The 24,397-nt window shown below is 35.0% G+C and overlaps 1 protein-coding gene across 1 annotated transcript; it reads left to right on the top strand.

Moving 5' to 3' along the window:
• The first annotated feature begins 302 nt into the window (after positions 1 to 302).
• On the top strand, positions 303 to 23,651 carry LOC101899101 (protein yellow). The gene is made up of 3 exons (XM_059124719.1): positions 303 to 600; positions 10,953 to 11,310; positions 22,328 to 23,651. Exons 2-3 carry the CDS (start codon positions 11,004 to 11,006, stop codon positions 23,476 to 23,478), a joined length of 1,458 nt encoding a protein of 485 aa, XP_058980702.1. The 5' UTR covers positions 303 to 600; positions 10,953 to 11,003; the 3' UTR covers positions 23,479 to 23,651.
• Positions 23,652 to 24,397: the final 746 nt, after the last annotated feature.

Below are 24,397 nucleotides of genomic sequence, written 5' to 3'. Positions count from 1 at the left end.
ATTTAACACAAAATTCCCCCAAATGACTCATAACCTCATAGATAAACTTGTATGTGCTCAATTAAAATCATAGATTTGTTTTGTTTTTAGTTTTGGAATTGCCACAAAATGCAAAAAAAAAACTGAAATAAAAACAAGAAATTAAAACATAAACAAGTCAACCAAGCCAACCACAAGTAGAGCTTCAAACACATCCAAGAATTGGAAAAAAACCCTCAGCAAACATGAATGACACAACCAAGCGACCGAAAAACAAAGAGTACGAACTCCAGCATAAGTGAACGATAGGAAGAGCGAGAGAGAGAGAGACATAGCCAGAGATGGGCTTGAATACCATTCATGTGCTGCTCAGTCATTGATACGACTTCCATCGCACCAGTTGCTAAGGCATATCAAACATTCAGTTGTAGTTCGAACGTTAGGTAGTTCGGTTGTGTTTACGGTTGTTATTATTATTTTACTACGACAGCTTGTTAGCGTCCAAGTGCTAAGCGTGCTTATTGAGATATTAACAATCTATTAAAAGTAGGCAAATATTAATCTGTAGAAAACAGTACCACCGCCAACAACAACAACGACGAGAAGTGGTTTTTGTATTAGGTTGGTAGTCATAATGAGATACAAAAAAAAAAAAAAAAAAACAAAAAAAAATTAAATAAACAAAAATGCTTTTTGTTGTGATTTGAAATTCATTATTGGCATGGAAATGTGAAGTGATTTAAAAAAAAAATAATAATAAATTTTGTGCTCGATTTTAAGTAACATAATATTCACCAAGAGCTGGAGGTTGAAGATGCGAAAAACAAAAACAAATAAAAACAAAACCTCAAATTTAATCTGAAAAAAAAAAATCCAATGAGAACGTGTTCCCCAGAAAACAAAAGACTTAAGCAACAAACCTGTGAAACTTAATCTAACCAAATGAAAAAAAAAAGAAAAAAAAAAAAAAACAAGTTAAAAAGCACAAAGAACTTTGAATACCCTCCACCCTTCAACGAATTTGGAAATTTAAAAAAAAAATAAAATTCTTAAAAAATTCATTTAAAATTTTAAAAATACCGAATATAGCCATTATTTTGGGATTTATACGATGTGGACCTACATAGGCATTATTTGTCATAAGCCATTACCATATTCAAATTCGAAAATTGAAATAAACGGTGAATAATGTAGCTAAAATCATCAAAAAAATTCATATATGGGGAGGTAACGTAATATCGGAGCTGTGCGAAGACCTGGAGCAGCATAGAAAATACTCTGTCATAGGCTGTAGCATCCATTGCGAACGTCAAATACGACATCTCAAATAATTTCGGTGCGTTTAGTACCTAAACTTGTCGAAATACCGAATATCGGGAGGTACTGATATATGGGGTCTATACGAAGACCTGGACCTGCATAGATAATTTTCTGTCACAGACTGTAGTTCCTTTTACGAACTCTAAATACGTAATTTGAAACAATTCCGGTGAAGAATGCCGATAAAATCATCAATATACCGAATATTGGGAGGTACGGTTATATGGGGGCTATACGAAGACGTGGACCGGCACAGACAAGTTTCTGCCTTAGGCTGTAGTATCCACTATGAACTTCAAATACCAAATTTGAAACAATTCCGGCGAATAATTTCGCTAAAATCATCAAAATACCGAATATAGGGAGGTACCGTTATATGGGGGCTATACGAGGACGTAAACCTGCACAAACAATCTCCTGTCGTATGCTGTAGTATCCATTACGAACTTCAAATACCAAATTTAAAACAATTCCGGTGAATAATGTCGCTAAAATCAACAAATTACCGAATATCGGGAGGTACCATTATATGGGGGCTATACGAAGACGTGCACCGGCACAGACAATTTTCTGTCTTGGGCTGTAGCATCCATTTCGAACTTCAAGTACCGAATTTGAGACAATTCCGGTGAATAATGTCGCTAAAATCATCAAAATACCGAATATCGGGAGGTACAGTTATATGGGGGGCATACCAAAACGTGGACCTACATGGCCCATTTTCAATACCAAAAGTCCTGCAGACATAGTATACATTTGAGTAAAATTTTATCAATCTACTTCAATTCGTTCGGAAGCGAGAGTGATTTCCACAGACGGACAGACGGATAGATGGAAAGACGGACGGACATCGCTAAATCGACATAGAATTTTATGCTGATCAAGAAATTATATATAATTATATATTTATATATAATTTGTGGGGACTAAAATGTTTATTTCGAGGTGTTACAAACGGAATGACAAACTTAATATACCCTCCATACTATGGTGAAGGGTATAACAACAAAACAAAATTGTGGTCACACATGGACACCGAACACAAACCTAATCTCATGAAAATATTGTAAACAAGTGGATTGGATGTTGAGAACATAAAGTGTTGAAAAAAATTAAAAAAAAAAAATAGCAAATATTTGGATTCGCACTGAAAAAAATGCTAAATTCTGGGAATTCCCTATTGTCCGGATGTACTTTTCCGTTTTTTTTTCTCTTCCAACTAGCCGGCCGATCACGTGAATACTAATCAGCAAAAGTGCAATAAACTGACTGACAAATGCAAATTATCAGCAAATTTCCATTGTAGCCTGTTGTGACAGCAAATTAGAGTTCTTCGAATAGCTTGTCTCCCAAAAAAGGGGAGTAGTGCGAAAATTAAAAAAAGAAAAAAAAAAACAAATTAAAAAGTATCAGTTGATTTTGCCGACAGATGTATACCCTCAGCCAATGTTCGTTTATTTGAATATATTTTGACTTCTGTTGAGATTTTTTAAATTGTTGACCTTTTATAGAGTAGGTTCCGTAGGAGTGGGTCAATATTGTCCAATTCGTATCGGAGCTAAATAAATATGATACAAATATTGCGACGTGCCAGATTTGGACTATATCGACTACTTCCTTTACTTTATATGAGATATGTGATAATTTTTAGGAAATGTTAAAGTGTGCCTTAGGTACCAGATATAGTCGTCCAAAGTATTCCATTACCATACTTCATCTTATTTAGATAAAACCAGTAAGGAAAAGTCAAAAGTCGGCCGGGGCCAACTGAAACCCTACACAACTATGCATATTTAGTAGAGCTCCCGTAACAACATAATTTATTTAAAGTAGATCATACCACCTATCAACATTTGGCTTTAATGCAGTTATAGACTGGTTTCAGACGGAACTAATATATCGGAGACATATCCAATTCTGAAGAGATGTTCACCAAACTTGACGGAGACGTTTTTATCTTTTTAATGCCAAATAACATTGCTTGATATCACTTCGAGAAGGATTTTATAAGAAAATATATATCGGATACTAGTTCCAAAAAATGGAAACGTACGTCCCGAAATTCACTCCATTTGGGCTGATATTAGCCATTATTTGTACAATAAATATATCCATATATCTATATCCAAATCCTAGCTGATCTCGATAAAATTTGGCAAAGGTATTACCGAGCTCTATAAGGTACCTGATACACAATATCATTTTTGTGGGGTTGATATTGCGAATGTGAGGAAGTTAAAGCCCCAAATCGGATGAAATATATATATGGGAGCTATAGCTATATCTGAACTAATTTGACGTACTTGCATCTAGACTGAATTCGGTCGGATGGGACAAAATTCAGGTCATTTGGACTGATATTGGCCATTTGGTGCACAATTAATCTGAAAACGTTTGAAGATATATGCAGGGTGAGATGAAAAAACAGCAACAAATTTTTACATTTTTTTTAAATTTTATCAAATGAAAGCAAAAAATGTCGGAAATAGGATCAAATTTTAGAATAAGTTTCAATTTGTTCGAATTGGCCTTCAAACGGCCAATGAAACCGTCACACTCTGCCCGAATGTTGCTCTGCCGTATTTTGGCCCATTCCCGGCGAAGCGGATGCTAGAGGTGATCGACGCATTGGTATTTTTTAGTGCCAGCCTTCCTTTCCAAAATACTCCAGTATCCATTGTTATCCAAAGATTTTGGTGACCATTGAGCGCTGGTAATGAAGCGAAGAACCTCATTTTGTAACCATTCTCGGGTGGCGCGTGCTGAGTGCGATGGTGCTGAGTCCTGTTGGAATGTCCAAAGTCTGCGGCCAAAATGTTTGCGTGCCCAAGGCTTTAATACACCCTTCAGATTATTTTCACTATAATATTCGGCATTTATTTTGATGCCACGGTCGATTAATACTAGCGGAGAGCGACCATCGGCTGTTATAGTGGCCCACATAATCACAATGGCCGGAGCTTGAGTTATGGTGGCCAACCGAAGGTGCACATTTTCAGCTGACCTCTTTGGCAAGTAAACACGATGATTTTGTTTGTTTACAAACTGTTGGACAACGAATGTTTTCTCATCGGAGATCGGAGGAAAGCAAATTCGGCAGATCTCTACTTTCGGCAGTTCACCAAGCGAAGCAACTCTTTACCTCTTTTGAGTCTATTTTCCTTCTGTTGCGGTGTAAGTTCTTGCACTTTTTGGAATTTTAATGGATTTATCCCGAACTCATTTTTCAATATTTGCCGAATGGAATATTGCGATATATTCATCTCGCGAGCCATTTTTCGGCCACCGCGACGCGGGTTCCGATCAAATCGCTTTAAATTTATTCACATTTAAATGCTGGAGTGCTCTAACGATAGCCACTTGTGGTTTTCCAGGCAAATATAAAGAAATCACACTATCACGCTTGAATTCCATCACGAATAAATTTTTTTCTGGAAAATTTGTACGCTTATAAACAATATAATGAGCTGTCCATGGAAAAATTTTAACAGCTGTCGGACGAGTGGCTTAGAAATGACAGCAGTCTGAAATTGGTTGCAGTTTTTTCATCTCACCTTGTTGTTTGAAGACAATCGGATTTTTACATCACATTTTATAAGGGTTATAATTATTCAAAATTTTGACCTTTCGTGGGGGAGGTACTTGATGGAGTGGACCGACATTGTCCATTTTTTTCACCTGACCTAGCACGGATGCAAATATTGGTATTTGCAAAGTTGAAGCAAAATCGGATCATCATTTCTCTTTCTGTGCAGTAAAATATTTTATTTGGAGAATTTAGACCTGTGGTGGGGGAGGTACCAGAAGGAGGGAAGGAGTCTACATACCAGACCTAGACTTGTTAGATAGATATTGGAATATGCGAAATTTTAAGACAATTGTCCTCTTATTTGACATTCTATAAGCGTTAAGATTATTCAAAATGTAGATCCTCTGTGAGGGAGATACTAGAAGGAGTCAGTCTCTATTGTCCATATTTGCACATAACCTAGCACAGATACAAATATTAGGATTTGCAAAGTTCAAACAAAATCGGATGGTCCTTTCAAGTTCTGTGGAGTAAATTATTTTCTGTCAACATTTTGACATTTTGTTAGGGAGGTACCAGAAGGAGTGGACCGATATTGTCCATCTCCGAATTTGATCTAAGTTTGATAATAACATTACGAAGTACCAGGTTTGGACCAAATCGGATACTCCCTTCAAGAGTTATAGTGCGCACCAACCAGACAGATAGACGGACGGACGAACATCGCTAGATCGACTCCAAATGTCCTGAAACGGATTTGGTTCAAAGAAACCTAGGGTAAAATCCATTATTTCGATGAGGCACGTGTTGGCCGTATCAAAAGATATATACCCTCTGTAGCCATATGGCGGAGGGTATAAAAAATTGGTAGTGAGGGAAATTAAAGAGCTGAAATCCTGAAATTTCATATTGAGGTCTCTGTTGGTATCTGGGATAGATTTTTTTTAAAGGGCGTGCTATAATTGTTTCGAGAATGTCTGAAATTTTATCAAATTTTGTTTTGGGTTACATTCTGAAATTTGCTATTGAGGTCACTGTTGGTTTCTAGGGTTTAAATATGGAGAGGTTGAAATCGTTTTGGACAAAAAAAATTGAATAAGGGTCCGGTGGTGGGCAGTGGTTTTACTAATATCCGCCTCGGTTAACCTCAAAATGAAAGGCATTTTTTCTAACCGGAAAGCACCGGAAATATTTTGGTTTTGATGCCTTCAATTTAAAAAAAAATAGGTATTGATAAAAATTAAATTTTTTTCTTCTTTTTAAAGGCCGTGATTGTCATCAGATTCAAAACATCAAAGTTTTGAATAGATGATTGGAGCGTGCAATCTTTTAATGGCACATCTTTCATTTAATCATTTCGCCATGGCCAAATATTACATTGTTCAAAACACAGACTTAGTCGAATATAAGATATTTTCAAACCATTCAGTTAGTGTAGACATCGAACATATGTCCTCCCGGCAACCGTGGCTCAAAAACATTTGATCATAGGTGAGTTGATTTTGGGGATGATATGATCCAAAAAGAGTGTGCGCATGCATGTGTGTGAGTTTCGGTGACAGATGTTGCTTCCCTCTCCCGCAAGATGTTCGAACACCTGAACTATTCAGAGAAGATTCTTTGATGACAAATTAACATTTATATTTGTTACGGGAAAGGCCTTCTGGCCGAAAAAAATATTATCAAAGAGCATGCGCGTGTGTTTCTTAGTTGTTGTTATTATTGTTAGATGCTACAACAACACATAACGTTGTTGGCTTGTATTTGTTGTCCAAAAGATGCTACAAATTCAAAAGTAATTTAGTGAAAGGTCTAAGCGGGAGTGGTGTGTCCCATGTCTTTCGGCTTTTTTTAAACTCTTCGTTTTTAGGCTATTGAATTAATTTTCCCTTTCTAAATCGCTTGTTATTATTTTATGGGTGTGTGTGTGTAGGTAATTTATGAAGATCTCTCGGTTCTCATTCCTACCGTTAAACAGCTTGGCAACAAATTATTGGTTCTAAAATGACCTTTTAGTGTTCGAATCAATGGGTAATTTATACAAAACGAAGTCAAGTCGTTTGAGATAACAACGATAAACGATTTCTCATCGCCCGGTTGAGAGTCATAACTCAATTCAGCAGAACAAAGCCACTAAGTGAGCTACACAAATTGTCCGATTTTATGAGTTTTTAATTGATCCTAAGGTGGGGATTTCTTGTGATTTAACATTAATTAGGAGTGGCTAATAAAAAGGTGGATTAATGGACTGGCACTTAAGTACTCTAAAATGTGTTCTTAATAAATTCTTATTTAGTTAATCAAAATTTTAACATTTTTTAGGGATGGTACCAGAAGAAGAGGACCGATAGATTCCATTTTCATATCAGATCTCTGGTTGTAAGATCTCTGGTTTAGTCGATCTCTGGTTGAGTCGATATACCAAAATTGAAAAAGATTGCTAACTTGTTTCGCAAGTTATGAGAGATGACAAGTAAAAATGCTGTAAGTTCGGCCGGGCCGAACTTGGAATATCCTCCACCATTTAACAATTTTCAAAAAAATAAAATTCGTTAAAAATTCTGTAAAAATCTTGAAAATACCTAATGCAGCCGTAGAGTCTATACGACGACGTGGACATGCATAGGTAACTTTTGTCACAAGCTATTACAATATTCAAATGCGAAACTTGAAAAAAAAAATCTGTTTATAATGTAGCTAAAATCATGAAAATACCGAATATAGGGAGGTACCATGGTGGTTATAAAACGTGGATCTGCACAGACAATTTTCTGTCATAGTCTGTAATATCCATTACGAACTTCAAATGCAAAATTTGACAATTCCGGTAAATAATGTCGCTAAAATCATCAAAATACCGAATATCGGGGTGTACCGTTATATGGGGGCTATACGAAGGCGTGGACCTGCACAGACAATTTTCTGTCATATTCATTACGCACTTTAAGTACCAAATTTGAAATAGTTCCGGCAAATAATGTCGCTAAAATCATTAAAATACCGAATATCGGGAGGTACCGTTATATGGAGGCTATGGAAAGACGTGGACCTACATGACCCATTTTCAATACCAAAAGCCCTGCAGACATAGTACATTTGAGTAAAATTTTATCCACCTACTTCATTTCGTTCGGAAGCTAGAGTGATTTAGAATTTTATACTGATCAAGAATATATATATTTTGTGGGGTCTAAAATGTATATTTCGAGGTGTTACAAACGGAATGACAAACTTAATATACCCTCCATACTATGTTGGAGGGTATACAATTATTGAAAATTGTTACCCTTTGTGGGAAAGGTACCTTAAGGAGTGGTCCGATATATTTCATCTTCATATCAGATCTTGCGTTAGTAGAAATTTTGGGATATGAGAAATTTTATGCGAATCGGATGATTATTTCGCCTTTTATGAGAGTCATAGTTACTCAAAATGTTGACCCGTTGTGGGGTAGGTACCAGAAAGAGTGATCCGATAAAGCTCATTTTCTCACCTGATATTGTGTTGATAGAAATATTGGGATGTACTAAGTTTAAAAAAAATCGAATGCTCATATCGCGTTTTATGAACTTCCCAGTTATTCAAAATGTGGACCCTTTATGGGAAAGGTACCATAGGCAGTGGATCGATATCTATCATCTTTACACCAGATCTAGTGTTAATAAAAATATTTGGATGTCGGAAATCTGAGGACAAACGGATGATAATTTTGCGTTTTATAAGCTTCATGTTTCTTCAAAATTTTGACCCTTTGTGGGGTAAGTACCTGAAGGAGTGGTCCGATACTTTTCAACTTCACACCAGATATTGTGTTAGTAGAAATATTGGGATGTGTGAAATTTGAAGAGAATCGGATGATTATTTCGCCTTTGATGAGAGTTATAATTATTCTAATTTTTTCACCGTTATGGGAGAGAAACGGGAGGGAGTGGTCCGATATATTCCATCTTCACACCATATATTGTGTTAATAGAAGTATTGGGATGAGCCAAATTTAAAAGTAATCCGATGATTATCCGATGCTTTTTATGAGCTTATGATAATTCAACATATGGAGTTGCCAGAAGGCGTGGTCAGTTCTATCCGTTCTTTCGATCAGATCATGTGTTGGCAGAATTGTTGGGATCTACCAAATTTGAAGACAATCGGACTTTTAGTTTACATTTTATTAGAGTTATAATTATACAAAATTTTGAACCTTTGTGGAGAAGGTACTTGATGGAGAGGAGCGATATTGTCCAAAAGAGGAGCGATATGGTCCAAAGAGACCTACCTGTCTCCGGTCAAAATAATGCGTAAAATTATTCTTCTTAAGGCTATTTGCATTTTTCTTAAAAAATCCACGTTAATGCCTAGTTTGATCCTTGCCATTTTTCTTACAAATTCAGGTTTATGGCTCTCTGATCCTTCCTTAAAAAGTTTACGTTTGGTTTTTTTTTTAAATTTGTCCTAAAATGTCCACTTGTGGGTTCTTCGAAAAATTTCTTTAAAAAATCCACGTTTATGAATGCGATCTTTGAAAATGTTCTTAAAAATTATGTCCTTGAAAAAAATCCACTTGTCTGGCTCCGAATTATTCTTGAAAATATTTCTTAAAGGCCTCTGAATGGCTTAAATAAATGTATCTTAAAAAAATTCACTTTTTAGGCTCTGAACCTCTCAGACAAATATTCTTGAAAAAATCCACATTTATGGCTCTGAAGGGTCCTTGAAAACATTCTTAAAAAAACCATGGTTTCGAAAGATCATTGAAATCCACGTTAAAGGCTATGAAAATGATAATTGAAAATTATTCTTAAAATCTCTTTTTTAGGCTCACAGACAATATTCTTTAAAAAGTCCCTTACATGGCTCTTAATGATCCTTAAAAAAAATTGCCTAAAAATGCTCGGGGTAGAGCCATTGAAATTCCAAAAACTGCAAGAACTTACACCGCAGCTGAAAGAAAATAGACTCAAAAGAGCTAAAGAATTGCTTCGCTTGGTGAACTGCCAAATTTGGTTTTCTCCGATCTCCGATGAGGAAACATTCGTTGTGTAGCAGTTTGTAAACAAACAAAATTATCGTGTTTACTTTCCAAGGAGGTCAGTTGAAAATGTGCAACTTCGGTTGGCCACCAGAACTCAAGCGCCGGCCATGGTGATGGTGTGGGCCGCCATAACAGCCGATGGTCGCCCTCCGCTCGTATTTATCGACCGTGGCATCAGAATAAATGCCGAATATTATCGCGAAAATATTCTGGAGGGTGTATTAAAGCCTTGGGCACGCGAACATTTTAGCCGCAGACCTTGGGCATTCCAACAGGACTCAGCACCACCGCACTCAGCACGCGCCACCCAAGAATGGTTACAACATGGTTACATTTCCAGCGCACAATGGCCACCAAAATCTCCGGATACCAATCCGTTGGACTATTGTGTCTGGAGTATTTTGGAAAACAAGGTTGGCACTAAAAAATACCAAAGTGTCGATCACCTGGAGCAAGCGCTTGGACGGAAATGGACCAAAATACCGCAGGGCAACATTCGGGTAGCGTGTGACTGTTTCATTGGCCGTTTGGAGGCCATAATTCGTGCCAAAGGTGGCCAATTCGAACAAATCTAAACTTATTCTAAAATTTGATTCTATTTCCGATCCTTTCCTTTCAATCAATGAAATTTAAAAAATGCCAAAATTATGGCTTTTGACTTTGTTGCAGTTTTTTATCTCACCCTGTATTTGAAGCTCTCTATACGAAACATATTTTGTAGTTTTTAAAGATTTCGATTTTCCATCCCTGGTTTAGGTTTCTGACAAGTCTATAGGCGATGAGAGAAATAGAATTGCCATTTGATTCGCATAGATCACCGACAAAACATAACGCACTTAACAATGCCCAAGTGGTAGACAATTCGAAGCACAGATATCAAATGCCAACTTAAAAAAAAGAAACAACAACAATAATAAACAATCGCTTGTTGAATTGATGTTAAATCACAGATTGAAAACAGAACAAAAAAGCGAGATTTTAAATAATACCTCAAGGCCAAAATGCTTAGAAGTTAGCTATTTAAGAGCATTGGGTACCAGGTACTTATGGAAATAATTCCTTTCTAATTTTTATTCGTTTTTTGTTTCTTTGCAGAACTCCCAAATAAGAAGTTTTCAAAATACCACCTGAAGTAGTGCGGAAATAATGACGGCGAAGTTGAAATGTTTCGCATCGTTAGGGTGGCCGTGTGGGATGTTGTGCTTGTTGACGCTTGCCTTTGTTGCCACCACCATTGAGGCTAATGACAATTTACGCGTGGCCTACGAATGGAAAGAAATGGATTTCAAATATGCCAATTCCGAGTTACGTTGGCAGGCCATAGAAAATTTTGAATTCAAACCCGAAAATGTTATACCATTCGGCATTGAGATCTATAAGACGCGGCTGTTTGTCACACTGCCACGTTGGCGGGAGGGGGTGCCAGCATCGCTGGCCTACCTTGATTTAAATGGTGAGTAATGAGGTGAAGTAAATTACCCAGTTTCGTGTGGGGAAGGTCGTCGTCGTCATCGTTAATGTAGCGGTAATTATAAAGTGCGTGAGTGTGTGTGCGGGAGCGTGTGTTGAACGTGTGAACTACTAGATATTGTTTGTGGGTTGGATAATGTGTTTTTGTTAGGAGATTTTTGTTGTAATTTTGAAAAGATAATAATTTTGGGGGTTTTATCTGGTTTTAGAGGTGGGCTTGATTGTTACGAAGTTGATTCATATTTATTTTTGAGGTTATGCAAATATCTATTCGTCGTGGATTAAAAAAAAATCCAGGCCATTTTCAGGTCAATAGGCGTGGATTTTTTAAGATTTTTTTTTAAACAACATCTTCAGGTCAATAGGCATGGATTTTTAAAGATTTTTTTCAACAACATCTTCAGGTCAATAGGCGTGGATTTTTAAAAATTTTTTTCAACAACATCTTCTGGTCAATATGCGTGGCTTTTTAAAGATTTTTTTCAACAACATCTTCAGGTCAATAGGCGTGGATTTTTAAAGACTTTTTTTCAACAACATCTTCAGGTCAATAGGCGTGGATTTTTAAAGATTTTTTCAACAACATCTTCAGGTCAATAGGCGTGGATTTTTAAAGATTTTTTTTCAACAACATCTTCAGGTCAATAGGCGTGGATTTTTAAAGATTTTTTTTCAACAACATCTTCAGGTCAATAGGCGTGGATTTTTAAAGATTTTTTCAACAACATCTTCAGGTCAATAGGCGTGGATTTTTAAAGATTTTTTTCAACAACATCTTCAGGTCAATAGGCGTGGATTTTTAAAGATTTTTTTCAACAACATCTTCAGGTCAATAGGCGTGGATTTTTAAAAATTTTTTTCAACAACATCTTCGGTCAATAGGCGTGGATTTTTAAAGATTTTTTTCAACAACATCTTCAGGTCAATAGGCGTGGATTTTTTAAAGATTTCTATTCAACAACATCTTCAGGTCAATAGGCGTGGATTTTTAAAGATTTTTTCAACAACATCTTCAGGTCAATAGGCGTGGATTTTTAAAGATTTTTTTCAACAACATCTTCAGGTCAATAGGCGTGGATTTTTAAAGATTTTTTTCAACAACATCTTCAGGTCAATAGGCGTGGATTTTTAAAGATTTTTTTCAACAACATCTTCAGGTCAATAGGCGTGGATTTTTAAAGATTTTTTCAACAACATCTTCAGGTCAATAGGCGTGGATTTTTAAAGTTTTTTTCAGGTCAATAGGCGTGTATTTTTAAAGTTTTTTTCAGGTCAATAGGCGTGTATTTTTAAAGATTTTTTTCAACAACATCTTCAGGTCAATAGGCGTGGATTTTTAAAGATTTTTTTCAGGTCAATAGGCGTGGATTTTTAAAGATTTTTTTCAACAACATCTTCAGGTCAATAGGCGTGGATTTTTAAAGATTTTTTTCAACAACATCTTCAGGTCAATAGGCGTGGATTTTTAAAGATTTTTTTCAACAACATCTTCAGGTCAATAGGCGTGGATTTTTAAAGATTTTTTTCAACAACATCTTCAGGTCAATAGGCGTGGATTTTTAAAGATTTTTTTCAACTACATCTTTAGGTCAATAGGCGTGGATTTTTAAAGATTTTTTTCAACAACATCTTCAGGTCAATAGGCGTGGATTTTTAAAGATTTTTTTCAACAACATCTTCAGGTCAATAGGCATGGATTTTTAAAGATTTTTTCAACAACATCTTCAGGTCAATAGGCGTGGATTTTTAAAGTTTTTTTCAGGTCAATAGGCGTGTATTTTTAAAGATTTTTTTCAACAACATCTTCAGGTCAATAGGCGTGGATTTTTAAAGATTTTTTTCAGGTCAATAGGCGTGGATTTTTAAAGATTTTTTTCAACAACATCTTCAGGTCAATAGGCGTGGATTTTTAAAGATTTTTTTCAACAACATCTTCAGGTCAATAGGCGTGGATTTTTAAAGATTTTTTTCAACAACATCTTCAGGTCAATAGGCGTGGATTTTTAAAGATTTTTTTCAACAACATCTTCAGGTCAATAGGCGTGGATTTTTAAAGATTTTTTTCAACAACATCTTCAGGTCAATAGGCGTGGATTTTTAAAGATTTTTTCAACAACATCTTCAGGTCAATAGGCGAGGATTTTTAAAGATTTTTTCAACAACATCTTCAGGTCAATAGGCGAGGATTTTTAAAGATTTTTTTCAACAACATCTTCAGGTCAATAGGCGTGGATTTTTAAAGATTTTTTTCAACAACATCTTCAGGTCAATAGGCGTGGATTTTTAAAGATTTTTTTCAACAACATCTTCAGGTCAATAGGCGTGGATTTTTAAAGATTGTTTTCAACAACATCTTCAGGTCAACAGCCGTGGATTTTTAAAGATTTTTTTCAACAACATCTTCAGGTCAATAGGCGTGGATTTTTAAAGATTTTTTTCAACAACATCTTCAGGTCAATAGGCGTGGATTTTTAAAGATTTTTTTCAACAACATCTTCAGGTCAATAGGCGTGGATTTTTAAAGATTTTTTTCAACAACATCTTCAGGTCAATTGGCGTGGATTTTTAAAGATTTTTTTCAACAACATCTTCAGGTCAATAGGCGTGGATTTTTAAAGATTTTTTTCAACAACATCTTCAGGTCAATAGGCGTGGATTTTTAAAGATTTTTTTCAACAACATCTTCAGGTCAATAGGCGTGGATTTTTAAAGATTTTTTCAACAACATCTTCAGGTCAATAGGCGAGGATTTTTAAAGATTTTTTTCAACAACATCTTCAGGTCAATAGGCGTGGATTTTTAAAGATTTTTTTTCAACAACATCTTCAGGTCAATAGGCGTGGATTTTTAAAGATTTTTTTCAACAACATCTTCAGGTCAATAGGCGTGGATTTTTAAAGATTTTTTTCAACAACATCTTCAGGTCAATAGGCGTGGATTTTTAAAGATTTTTTTCAACAACATCTTCAGGTCAATAGGCGTGGATTTTTAAAGATTTTTTTCAACAACATCTTCAGGTCAATAGGCGTGGATTTTTAAAGATTTTTTCAACAACATCTTCAGGTCAATAGGCGTGGATTTTTAAAGATTTTTTTCAACAACATCTTCAGGTCAATAGGCGTGGATTTTTAAAGATTTTTTTCAACAACATCTTCAGGTCAATAGGCGTGGATTTTTAAAGATTTTTTCAACAACATCTTCAGGTCAATAGGCGAGGATTTTTAAAGATTTTTTTCAACAACATCTTCAGGTCAATAGGCGTGGATTTTTAAAGATTTTTTTTCAACAACATCTTCAGGTCAATAGGCGTGGATTTTTAAAGATTTTTTTCAACAACATCTTCAGGTCAATAGGCGTGGATTTTTAAAGATTTTTTTCAACAACATCTTCAGGTCAATAGGCGTGGATTTTTAAAGATTTTTTTCAACAACATCTTCAGGTCAATAGGCGTGGATTTTTAAAGATTTTTTTCAACAACATCTTCAGGTCAATAGGCGTGGATTTTTAAAGATTTTTTCAACAACATCTTCAGGTCAATAGGCGTGGATTTTTAAAGATTTTTTTCAACAACATCTTCAGGTCAATAGGCGTGGATTTTTAAAGATTTTTTTCAACAACATCTTCAGGTCAATAGGCGTGGATTTTTAAAGATTTTTTTCAACAACATCTTCAGGTCAATAGGCGTGGATTTTTAAAGATTTTTTTCAACAACATCTTCAGGTCAATAGGCGTGGATTTTTAAAAATTTTTTTCAACAACATCTTCAGGTCAATAGGCGTGGATTTTTTAAGATTTTTTTTTAAACAACATCTTCAGGTCAATAGGCATGGATTTTTAAAGATTTTTTTCAACAACATCTTCAGGTCAATAGGCGTGGATTTTTAAAAATTTTTTTCAACAACATCTTCAGGTCAATAGGCGTGGATTTTTTAAGATTTTTTTTAAACAACATCTTCAGGTCAATAGGCATGGATTTTTAAAGATTTTTTTCAACAACATCTTCAGGTCAATAGGCGTGGATTTTTAAAAATTTTTTTCAACAACATCTTCAGGTCAATAGGCGTGGATTTTTTAAGATTTTTTTCAACAACATCTTCAGGTCAATAGGCGTGGATTTTTAAACAGTTTTTTCAACAACATCTTCAGGTCAATAGGCGTGGATTTTTAAAGATTTTTTTCAACAACATCTTCAGGTCAATAGGCATGGATTTTTAAAGATTTTTTTCAACAACATCTTCAGGTCAATAGGCATGGATTTTTAAAGATTTTTTTCAACAACATCTTCAGGTCAATAGGCATGGATTTTTAAACAGTTTTTTCAACAACATCTTCAGGTCAATAGGCGTGGATTTTTATAGATTTTTTCAACAACATCTTCAGGTCAACAGCCGTGGATTTTTAAAGATTTTTTTCAACAACATCTTCAGGTCAATAGGCGTGGATTTTTAAAGATTTTTTTCAACAACATCTTCAGGTCAATAGGCGTGGATTTTTAAAGATTTTTTTCAACAACATCTTCAGGTCAATAGGCGTGGATTTTTAAAGATTTTTTTCAACAACATCTTCAGGTCAATAGGCGTGGATTTTTAAAGATTTTTTTCAACAACATCTTCAGGTCAATAGGCGTGGATTTTTAAAGATTTTTTTCAACAACATCTTCAGGTCAATAGGCGTGGATTTTTAAAGATTTTTTTCAACAACATCTTCAGGTCAATAGGCGTGGATTTTTAAAGATTTTTTCAACAACATCTTCAGGTCAATAGGCGAGGATTTTTAAAGATTTTTTTCAACAACATCTTCAGGTCAATAGGCGTGGATTTTTAAAGATTTTTTTTCAACAACATCTTCAGGTCAATAGGCGTGGATTTTTAAAGATTTTTTTCAACAACATCTTCAGGTCAATAGGCGTGGATTTTTAAAGATTTTTTTCAACAACATCTTCAGGTCAATAGGCGTGGATTTTTAAAGATTTTTTTCAACAACATCTTCAGGTCAACAGCCGTGGATTTTTAAAGATTTTTTTCAACAACATCTTCAGGTCAATAGGCGTGGATTTTTAAAGATTTTTTTCAACAACATCTTCAGGTCAATAGGCGTGGATTTTTAAAGATTTTTTTCAACAACATCTTCAGGTCAATAGGCGTGGATTTTTAAAGATTTTTTTCAACAACATCTTCAGGTCAATTGGCGTGGATTTTTAAAGATTTTTTTCAACAACATCTTCAGGTCAATAGGCGTGGATTTTTAAAGATTTTTTTCAACAACATCTTCAGGTCAATAGGCGTGGATTTTTAAAGATTTTTTTCAACAACATCTTCAGGTCAATAGGCGTGGATTTTTAAAGATTTTTTCAACAACATCTTCAGGTCAATAGGCGAGGATTTTTAAAGATTTTTTTCAACAACATCTTCAGGTCAATAGGCGTGGATTTTTAAAGATTTTTTTTCAACAACATCTTCAGGTCAATAGGCGTGGATTTTTAAAGATTTTTTTCAACAACATCTTCAGGTCAATAGGCGTGGATTTTTAAAGATTTTTTTCAACAACATCTTCAGGTCAATAGGCGTGGATTTTTAAAGATTTTTTTCAACAACATCTTCAGGTCAATAGGCGTGGATTTTTAAAGATTTTTTTCAACAACATCTTCAGGTCAATAAGCGTGGATTTTTAAAGATTTTTTCAACAACATCTTCAGGTCAATAGGCGTGGATTTTTAAAGATTTTTTTCAACAACATCTTCAGGTCAATTGGCGTGGATTTTTAAAGATTTTTTTCAACAACATCTTCAGGTCAATAGGCGTGGATTTTTAAAGATTTTTTTCAACAACATCTTCAGGTCAATAGGCGTGGATTTTTAAAGATTTTTTTCAACAACATCTTCAGGTCAATAGGCGTGGATTTTTAAAGATTTTTTCAACAACATCTTCAGGTCAATAGGCGAGGATTTTTAAAGATTTTTTTCAACAACATCTTCAGGTCAATAGGCGTGGATTTTTAAAGATTTTTTTTCAACAACATCTTCAGGTCAATAGGCGTGGATTTTTAAAAATTTTTTTCAACAACATCTTCAGGTCAATAGGCGTGGATTTTTTAAGATTTTTTTTAAACAACATCTTCAGGTCAATAGGCATGGATTTTTAAAGATTTTTTTCAACAACATCTTCAGGTCAATAGGCGTGGATTTTTAAAAATTTTTTTCAACAACATCTTCAGGTCAATAGGCGTGGATTTTTTAAGATTTTTTTCAACAACATCTTCAGGTCAATAGGCGTGGATTTTTAAAGATTTTTTTTCAACAACATCTTCAGGTCAATAGGCATGGATTTTTAAACAGTTTTTTCAACAACATCTTCAGGTCAATAGGCGTGGTGTTTTAAAGATTTTTTTAAACAACATCTTCAGGTCAATAGGCGTGGATTTTTAAAGATTTTTTTCAACAACATCTTCAGGTCAATAGGCGTAGATTTTTAAAGATTTTTTTCAACAACATCTTCAGGTCAATAGGCGTGGATTTTTAAAGATTTTTTCAACAACATCTTCAGGTCAATAGGCGTGGATTTTTAAAGATTTTTTTCAACAACATCTTCAGGTCAATAGGCGTGGATTTTTAAAGATTTTTTTCAACAACATCTTCAGGTCAATAGGCGTGGATTTTTAAAGATTTTTTTTCAACAACATCTTCAGGTCAATAGGCGTGGATTTTTAAAGATTTTTTTCAACAACATCTTCAGGTCAATAGGCGTGGATTTTTAAAGATTTTTTTCAACAACATCTTCAGGTCAATAGGCGTGGATTTTTTAAGATTTTTTTTTAAACAACATCTTCAGGTCAATAGGCGTGGATTTTTAAAGATTTTTTTCAACAACATCTTCAGGTCAATAGGAGTGGATTTTTAAACAGTTTTTTCAACCACATCTTCAGGTCAATAGGCGTGAATTTTTAAAGATTTTTTTCAACAACATCTTCAGGTCAATAGGCGTGGATTTTTAAAGATTTTTTTCAACAACATCTTCAGGTCAATAGGCGTGGATTTTTTAAGATTTTTTTCAACAACATCTTCAGGTCAATAGGCGTGGATTTTTAAAGATTTTTTTCAACAACATCTTCAGGTCAATAGGCGTGAGTTTTCAAAGATTTTTTTCAACAACATCTTCAGGTGAATAGGCGTGGATTTTTAAAGATTTTTTTCAACAACATCTTCAGGTGAATAGGTGTGGATTTTTAAAGAATTTTTCAACAACATCTTCAGGTCAATAGGCGTGGATTTTTAAAGATTTTTTTCAACAACATCTTTAGGTCAATAGGCGTGGAGTTTTAAAGATTTTTTTCAACAACATCTTCAGGTCAATAGGCGTGGATTTTTAACGATTTTTTTCAACAACATCTTCAGGTCAATAGGCGTGGATTTTTAAAGATTTTTTTCAACAACATCTTCAGGTCAATAGGCGTGGATTTTTAAAGATTTTTTTCAACAACATCTTCAGGTCAATAGGCGTGGATTTTTAAAGATTTTTTTCAACAACATCTTCAGGTCAATAGGCGTGGATTTTTAAAGATTTTTTTCAACAACATCTTCAGGTCAATAGGCGTGGATTTTTAAAGATTTTTTTCAACAACATCTTCAGGTCAATAGGCGTGGATTTTTAAAGATTTTTTTCAACAACATCTTCAGGTCAATAGGCGTGGATTTTTAAAGATTTTTTTCAACAACATCTTCAGGTCAATAGGCGTGGATTTTTAAAGATTTTTTTCAACAACATCTTCAGGTCAATAGGCGTGGATTTTTAAAGATTTTTTTCAACAACATCTTCAGGTCAATAGGCGTGGATTTTTAAAGATTTTTTTCAACAACATCTTCAGGTCAATAGGCGTGGATTTTTAAAGATTTTTTTCAACAACATCTTCAGGTCAATAGGCGTGGATTTTTAAATTTTTTTTCAACAACATCTTCAGGTCAATAGGCTTGGATTTTTATAGATTTTTTTCAACAACATCTTCAGGTCAATAGGCGTGGATTTTTAATAACTTTTTTTCAACAACATCTTCAGGTCAATAGGCATGGATTTTTAATAACTTTTTTTCAACAACATCTTCAGGTCAATAGGCATGGATTTTTAAACAGTTTTTTCAACAACATCTTCAGGTCAATAGGCGTGGATTTTTATAGATTTTTTTCAACAACATCTTCAGGTCAATAGGCGTGGATTTTTAAAGATTTTTTTCAACAACATCTTCAGGTCAATAGGCGTGGATTTTTAAAGATTTTTTTCAACACCATCTTCAGGTCAATAGGCTTGGATTTTTAAAGATTTTTTTCAACTACATCTTCAGGTCAATAGGCGTGGATTTTTAAAGATTTCAATATGTTTATGTTTTTTTTATAAAATCATTAAAACATTATATCAATAAAACTGACTCATCTATATACGTGTGTATGCATCACCATCCATTCTAAAATAAACGGAATTTTTGAAATCGATTTCTTTCATGTCGCAAATAAAAGCATAAAAATGTCGAAAATTACATTTGGCCAATGTAGGTGGCGGTTAATTAAGAAATGAAAAAGGCTGCGAGAAATGAGAAAAAAGTTCCAAATGACTGACTGCCTGTCTGACACGGAGACTGGCCAAAACACACAAAAAAAAACCATTCACTTTATGTACAAATTTCTGAAGCTAATTTGGTGGTGGTTGGGATAAATCTCTGTGTGTGGGTCGATCTAATTTTCAGAAGGTGAAAATTTAATAATTTGTTATTTTTAAATTTGGAATTTTTATTTTTAAATTTGAAAATCATGGGGAAAAACTTTATTATGTGTATGCAGGTGAAAATTCGAAAGTAATCATAAGAAAATTTGTGTCAATAAAAATATTGATATATTCTTCAGAGATCCCATAGAATATAGATAATCGCCATTGGCATAAAATTTTAATTCAATGTTACCATCTCTGTTTTATAATCCAGATCAGTTGAAATCACAGGAGGACTTTCTGAGAATGGTATTGAAAATTACTTATATCCGGCATAATTTAACATGGTTCCATAAGGCAAAGTCACTTCCTCGCCAGGGTCGCGCTGGCAATGAAAACGATAAAATCGATTTTATTCAAAAACCCAGAGAATCCATTCATTCAAGTTAATTGATAATACCTTCACCTTGTTACGTTTTCACACCTCCAACTTCCATGTATTTCCTTTTTGGAATCTTCTCTTCACAACAACAACAACATCCAGTAGTAATTAACACGTAAATAACAAATTTAACACTTCGCCATAAAATTTTATTTGCCATTGGCAAATTGAGCGCTCACGGCAATTAGGGCGGCAAACAAAAGTTGATTGATCGCTAAATTGTCTCAAAAGCGTTTAACGAATACTTAGAGACATGCTGGCACATCGGATGTATTGATGAGCTAATGTCTGGGATGTATCATCCCAGATCAGCTGCCGCAGCATCAGCTAGGTTGTAATGGTCAATTGACAAAAATTATTCAATTATTTGAAAATTTAATTAACAAATTATTTTTAAGAAAGGAAAATATTTGACATTTATGTGCGGCGATGGATTCTTGTTTGAAATTAAATTGAAATTACTCATACCATTGTGACTCATCTTAAAAATACGCACATTTGATCTTTAAAAAATTAATGATCTGAAAATGATTTTGAAAAAAAATCTTTTAAAATCCATGTCTATTGACCTGAAGATGGTCTTGAAAAAAATATGGTTTTGAAAAAAAAAAAATCCAAGCCTATTGACCTGGAAATGGGTTTAAAAAAATTATAAAAATCCACGTCTTTTGACCTGGAAATGGTGTTGAAAAAATCTTTAAATATCCACGTCAATTGACCTGGAAATGGTGTTGACAAAATTTTTAAAAATTCACGCTTATTGGACTGTAGATGGTGTTAAAAACTTTAAAAATCCAGTCCTATTGACCTGGAAATTATTTTGAAAAATTCTTTAAAAATCCATGCCTATTGACCTGGAATTGGTTTTGGAGAAAACTTAAAGAATCCACGACTATTGACCTGGAAATGGTGTTGAAAAAATCCTTAAAAATGACCTGGAAATGGTGTTGAAAAAAATCCTTAAAAATCCACGCCTATTGACCTGAAGATAGTCTTGAAAGACTCTTTAAAAATCAACGCCTATTGACCTGGAAATGGAGTTAAAAGACTCTTTAAAAATCCACGCCTATTGACCTGATGATGGTCTTGAAAAAAATCTTTAAAAATCCTCGCCTATTGACCTGAAGATGGTTTTGAAAAAAATCTTTCAAAATCCACGCCTATTGACCTGAAGATGGCCTTAATTTTTTTTAAACCCACGACTCTTGGCCTGGAAATGGGTCAGATGAGGGTCTTCTCATGGAAGACCAGAAGAGGATCTTCTCATAGAAGACCGGAAGAAGGTCTTCTCATAGAAGACCAGAAGAAGGTCTTCTCATAGAAGATCAGATGCAGGTCTTCTCATAGAGAACAGATGCAGGTATTCTCATAGAGAGCAGATGCAGGTCTTCTCATAGAAGAGCAGATGCAGGTCTTCTCATAGAAGAGCAGATGCAGGTCTTCTCATAGAAGAGCAGATGCAGGTCTTCTCATAGAAGAGCAGAAGAAGGAATTCTCATAGAAGAGCAGAAGAAGGTCTTCTCATAGAAGAGCAGAAGAAGGTCTTCTCATAGAAGAGCAGAAGAAGGTCTTCTCATAGAAGAGCAGAAGAAGGATTTCTCATAGAAGACCAGAAAAAGGTCTTCTCATAGAAGACCCGAAAGGTTAGAATACCAAGAGAGGGTCTTCTCATAGAAGACCAGAAAAAGTTCTCACTGCAGACCAATCTTTTTGCTTATAGGAGACCAATAGGTCTTCTAATAGAAATACAGCTGGTCTGCATATACTGGGCCGATATAGAAGACCCATAGGTCTTTAAATAATAAAATAAATTAAATGTTTGTATTTAATTAATTTCTTTATTTTACCTCTCTCTTTCTCCCTTACAGACAACTCAACAAAATCTCCCGCCCTGATACCCTATCCCAGTTGGGAGGCGCATAATTTGGAAAATATTGAACCTGAATTGGTATCACCTTTCCGGGTACGGGCCGATCGTTGTGGCCGCTTATGGGTGCTGGATTCCCGTCTGGATGGAGTTCTGGAGGATACTCAAATCTTTGGTCCCGCCCAGCTGTTGGTCTACGATTTACACAACGATGATCTGCTGAGACGCCATATCTTCCCTCCCAATCAAGTTAAGGAGAATTCCTTCTTTGCCAATTTGGCCATTGAGGATGGAGATTGTGAGAACACCTTTGCCTATGCTGGAGATTTGGGTAATCCTGGATTGGTGGTTTACTCTTGGAAGCAAGAGGAATCATGGCGTGTTGTGCATCATTATTTCCACCCTGACCCAATGTCGGGTAACTTCAGCATTGGCGGCCATATGTTCCAATGGGATGATGGTCTGTATGGTTTGTCGTTGAGTAAGCCGGAGGAGGATGGTTTCTCTACACTCTATTTTCATCCTCTCACCTCGACGATGGAATTTTCGGTGAGCACCAAGATATTGCGCAATAAAACCCTGGCCACAGAGGGTAAAATCTATCGGGAGTTTAAGGTTTTGGGTTCTCGTGGCATCAATGCCCAATCGGGTGCCTCATTTTTAGATCCCAAAACGGATGTACTGTTCTATACTCTGCCAAATTTGAATGCTGTGGCCTGTTGGAAAACTAGCAGTGTGGAATATAGTCCCAAGTCCCAGGGTCGTGTCTACATGCATCCCGTTGAAATGCTCTTTCCCAGTGATGTGAAAATCGACGGAGAGCATAATTTGTGGGTCCTTTCGAATCGTTTGCAGGAATTCATTTATGGCGAATTGTTCCCCAACTCGGTGAATTTCCGTATCCTTACGGCTCCGGTAATGGAGGCCATAGCCAATACTGTATGTGAAGAGGGTTTGAAGAGATCTGTTTTGGAAGATTCCAGAGGAAGTATGCCCTCGGATTTCAATGTCAACAATGATCTGCATCATAATCATATGAATCATCATCATCACCACCACCAACATGATCATCATAATGCAGCGGATTCGATTTCAAGATTTTCGATGATGATGTTGGGAATATGGATTTGCATTTGGCAATTGTTTAGATGATATGTTTAAATTATTTGAAATATTTGTTAAAAAAAGAAATAGGTTTTTAAGAACAGAACAACAACAAGAACAAAGTATTGCTGCCCCCAACTCCTCCCACTACTTATCAGTTCATTCGAAATGTAGTTTTTAAGATTAATTTTTGCATAGCACGTAATTTATATATAGTTGTAGGTTATTCTGAATTTAAGTTAAAAAATAAAAAAATTATATTTTTAAAAAAAAAATTAATTATTTTGGAAAGTCTCTCGGATCTGTAAAAACTGATTTTTAAAAATATTTTTGATTGCTGAATGAGAATTTCTTCTCACAAAAGACTGGAAGGTCTTCTCATAGAAGACTGGAAGATCTTCTCATAGAAGACCGGAAGGTCTTCTCACAAAAGATTGAAAGGTCTTCTCACAAAAGATTGAAAGGTCTTCTCATAAAAGACTGGAAGATCTTCTCATAGAAGACTGGAAGGTCTTTTCACAGAAGACTGGAAGGTCTTCTCAAAGAAGACTGGAAGAAGAAAGTCTTCTCATAGAAGACCAAAGGGTCTTCTCATAGAAGGCCAGGGGGTCTTCTCATAAAAGGCTAGGAGATCTTCTCATAGAAGGCCAGGGAATCTGCTCACAGCAGACCAAAAACCGAGATTCAAATGTGTTTATTGAGGATATATTTTTGAAGGATCATCCAGAGACTCAATTGTGGACTTTTAAGCATATTTTTAGGGGACTATCTAGAGCCTTATATGAGGAACTTTTCCTGGTCTCAAACATGGATTTTTTTAATAAAAGCTTTAAAGAACTTTTTAAGTACCTTCCAGAGTCCTAAACAAGGATTTTTTTGAGAATTTTTTTAGGATCATCCATAGGTTTATATGTGGATTTATTAAACACATTCTCTGTGGAACATATAGAGCTTTAAAAGAGGATTT

The sequence above is a fragment of the Musca domestica genome, unplaced genomic scaffold (assembly GCF_030504385.1).
Source record: "Musca domestica strain aabys unplaced genomic scaffold, Musca_domestica.polishedcontigs.V.1.1 3, whole genome shotgun sequence".
In the NCBI taxonomy this organism is placed as follows: domain Eukaryota; kingdom Metazoa; phylum Arthropoda; class Insecta; order Diptera; family Muscidae; genus Musca; species Musca domestica.
The sequence above is the reverse complement of the archived record's forward strand: the minus strand, read 5'-3'. Positions and strand labels throughout refer to the sequence as shown.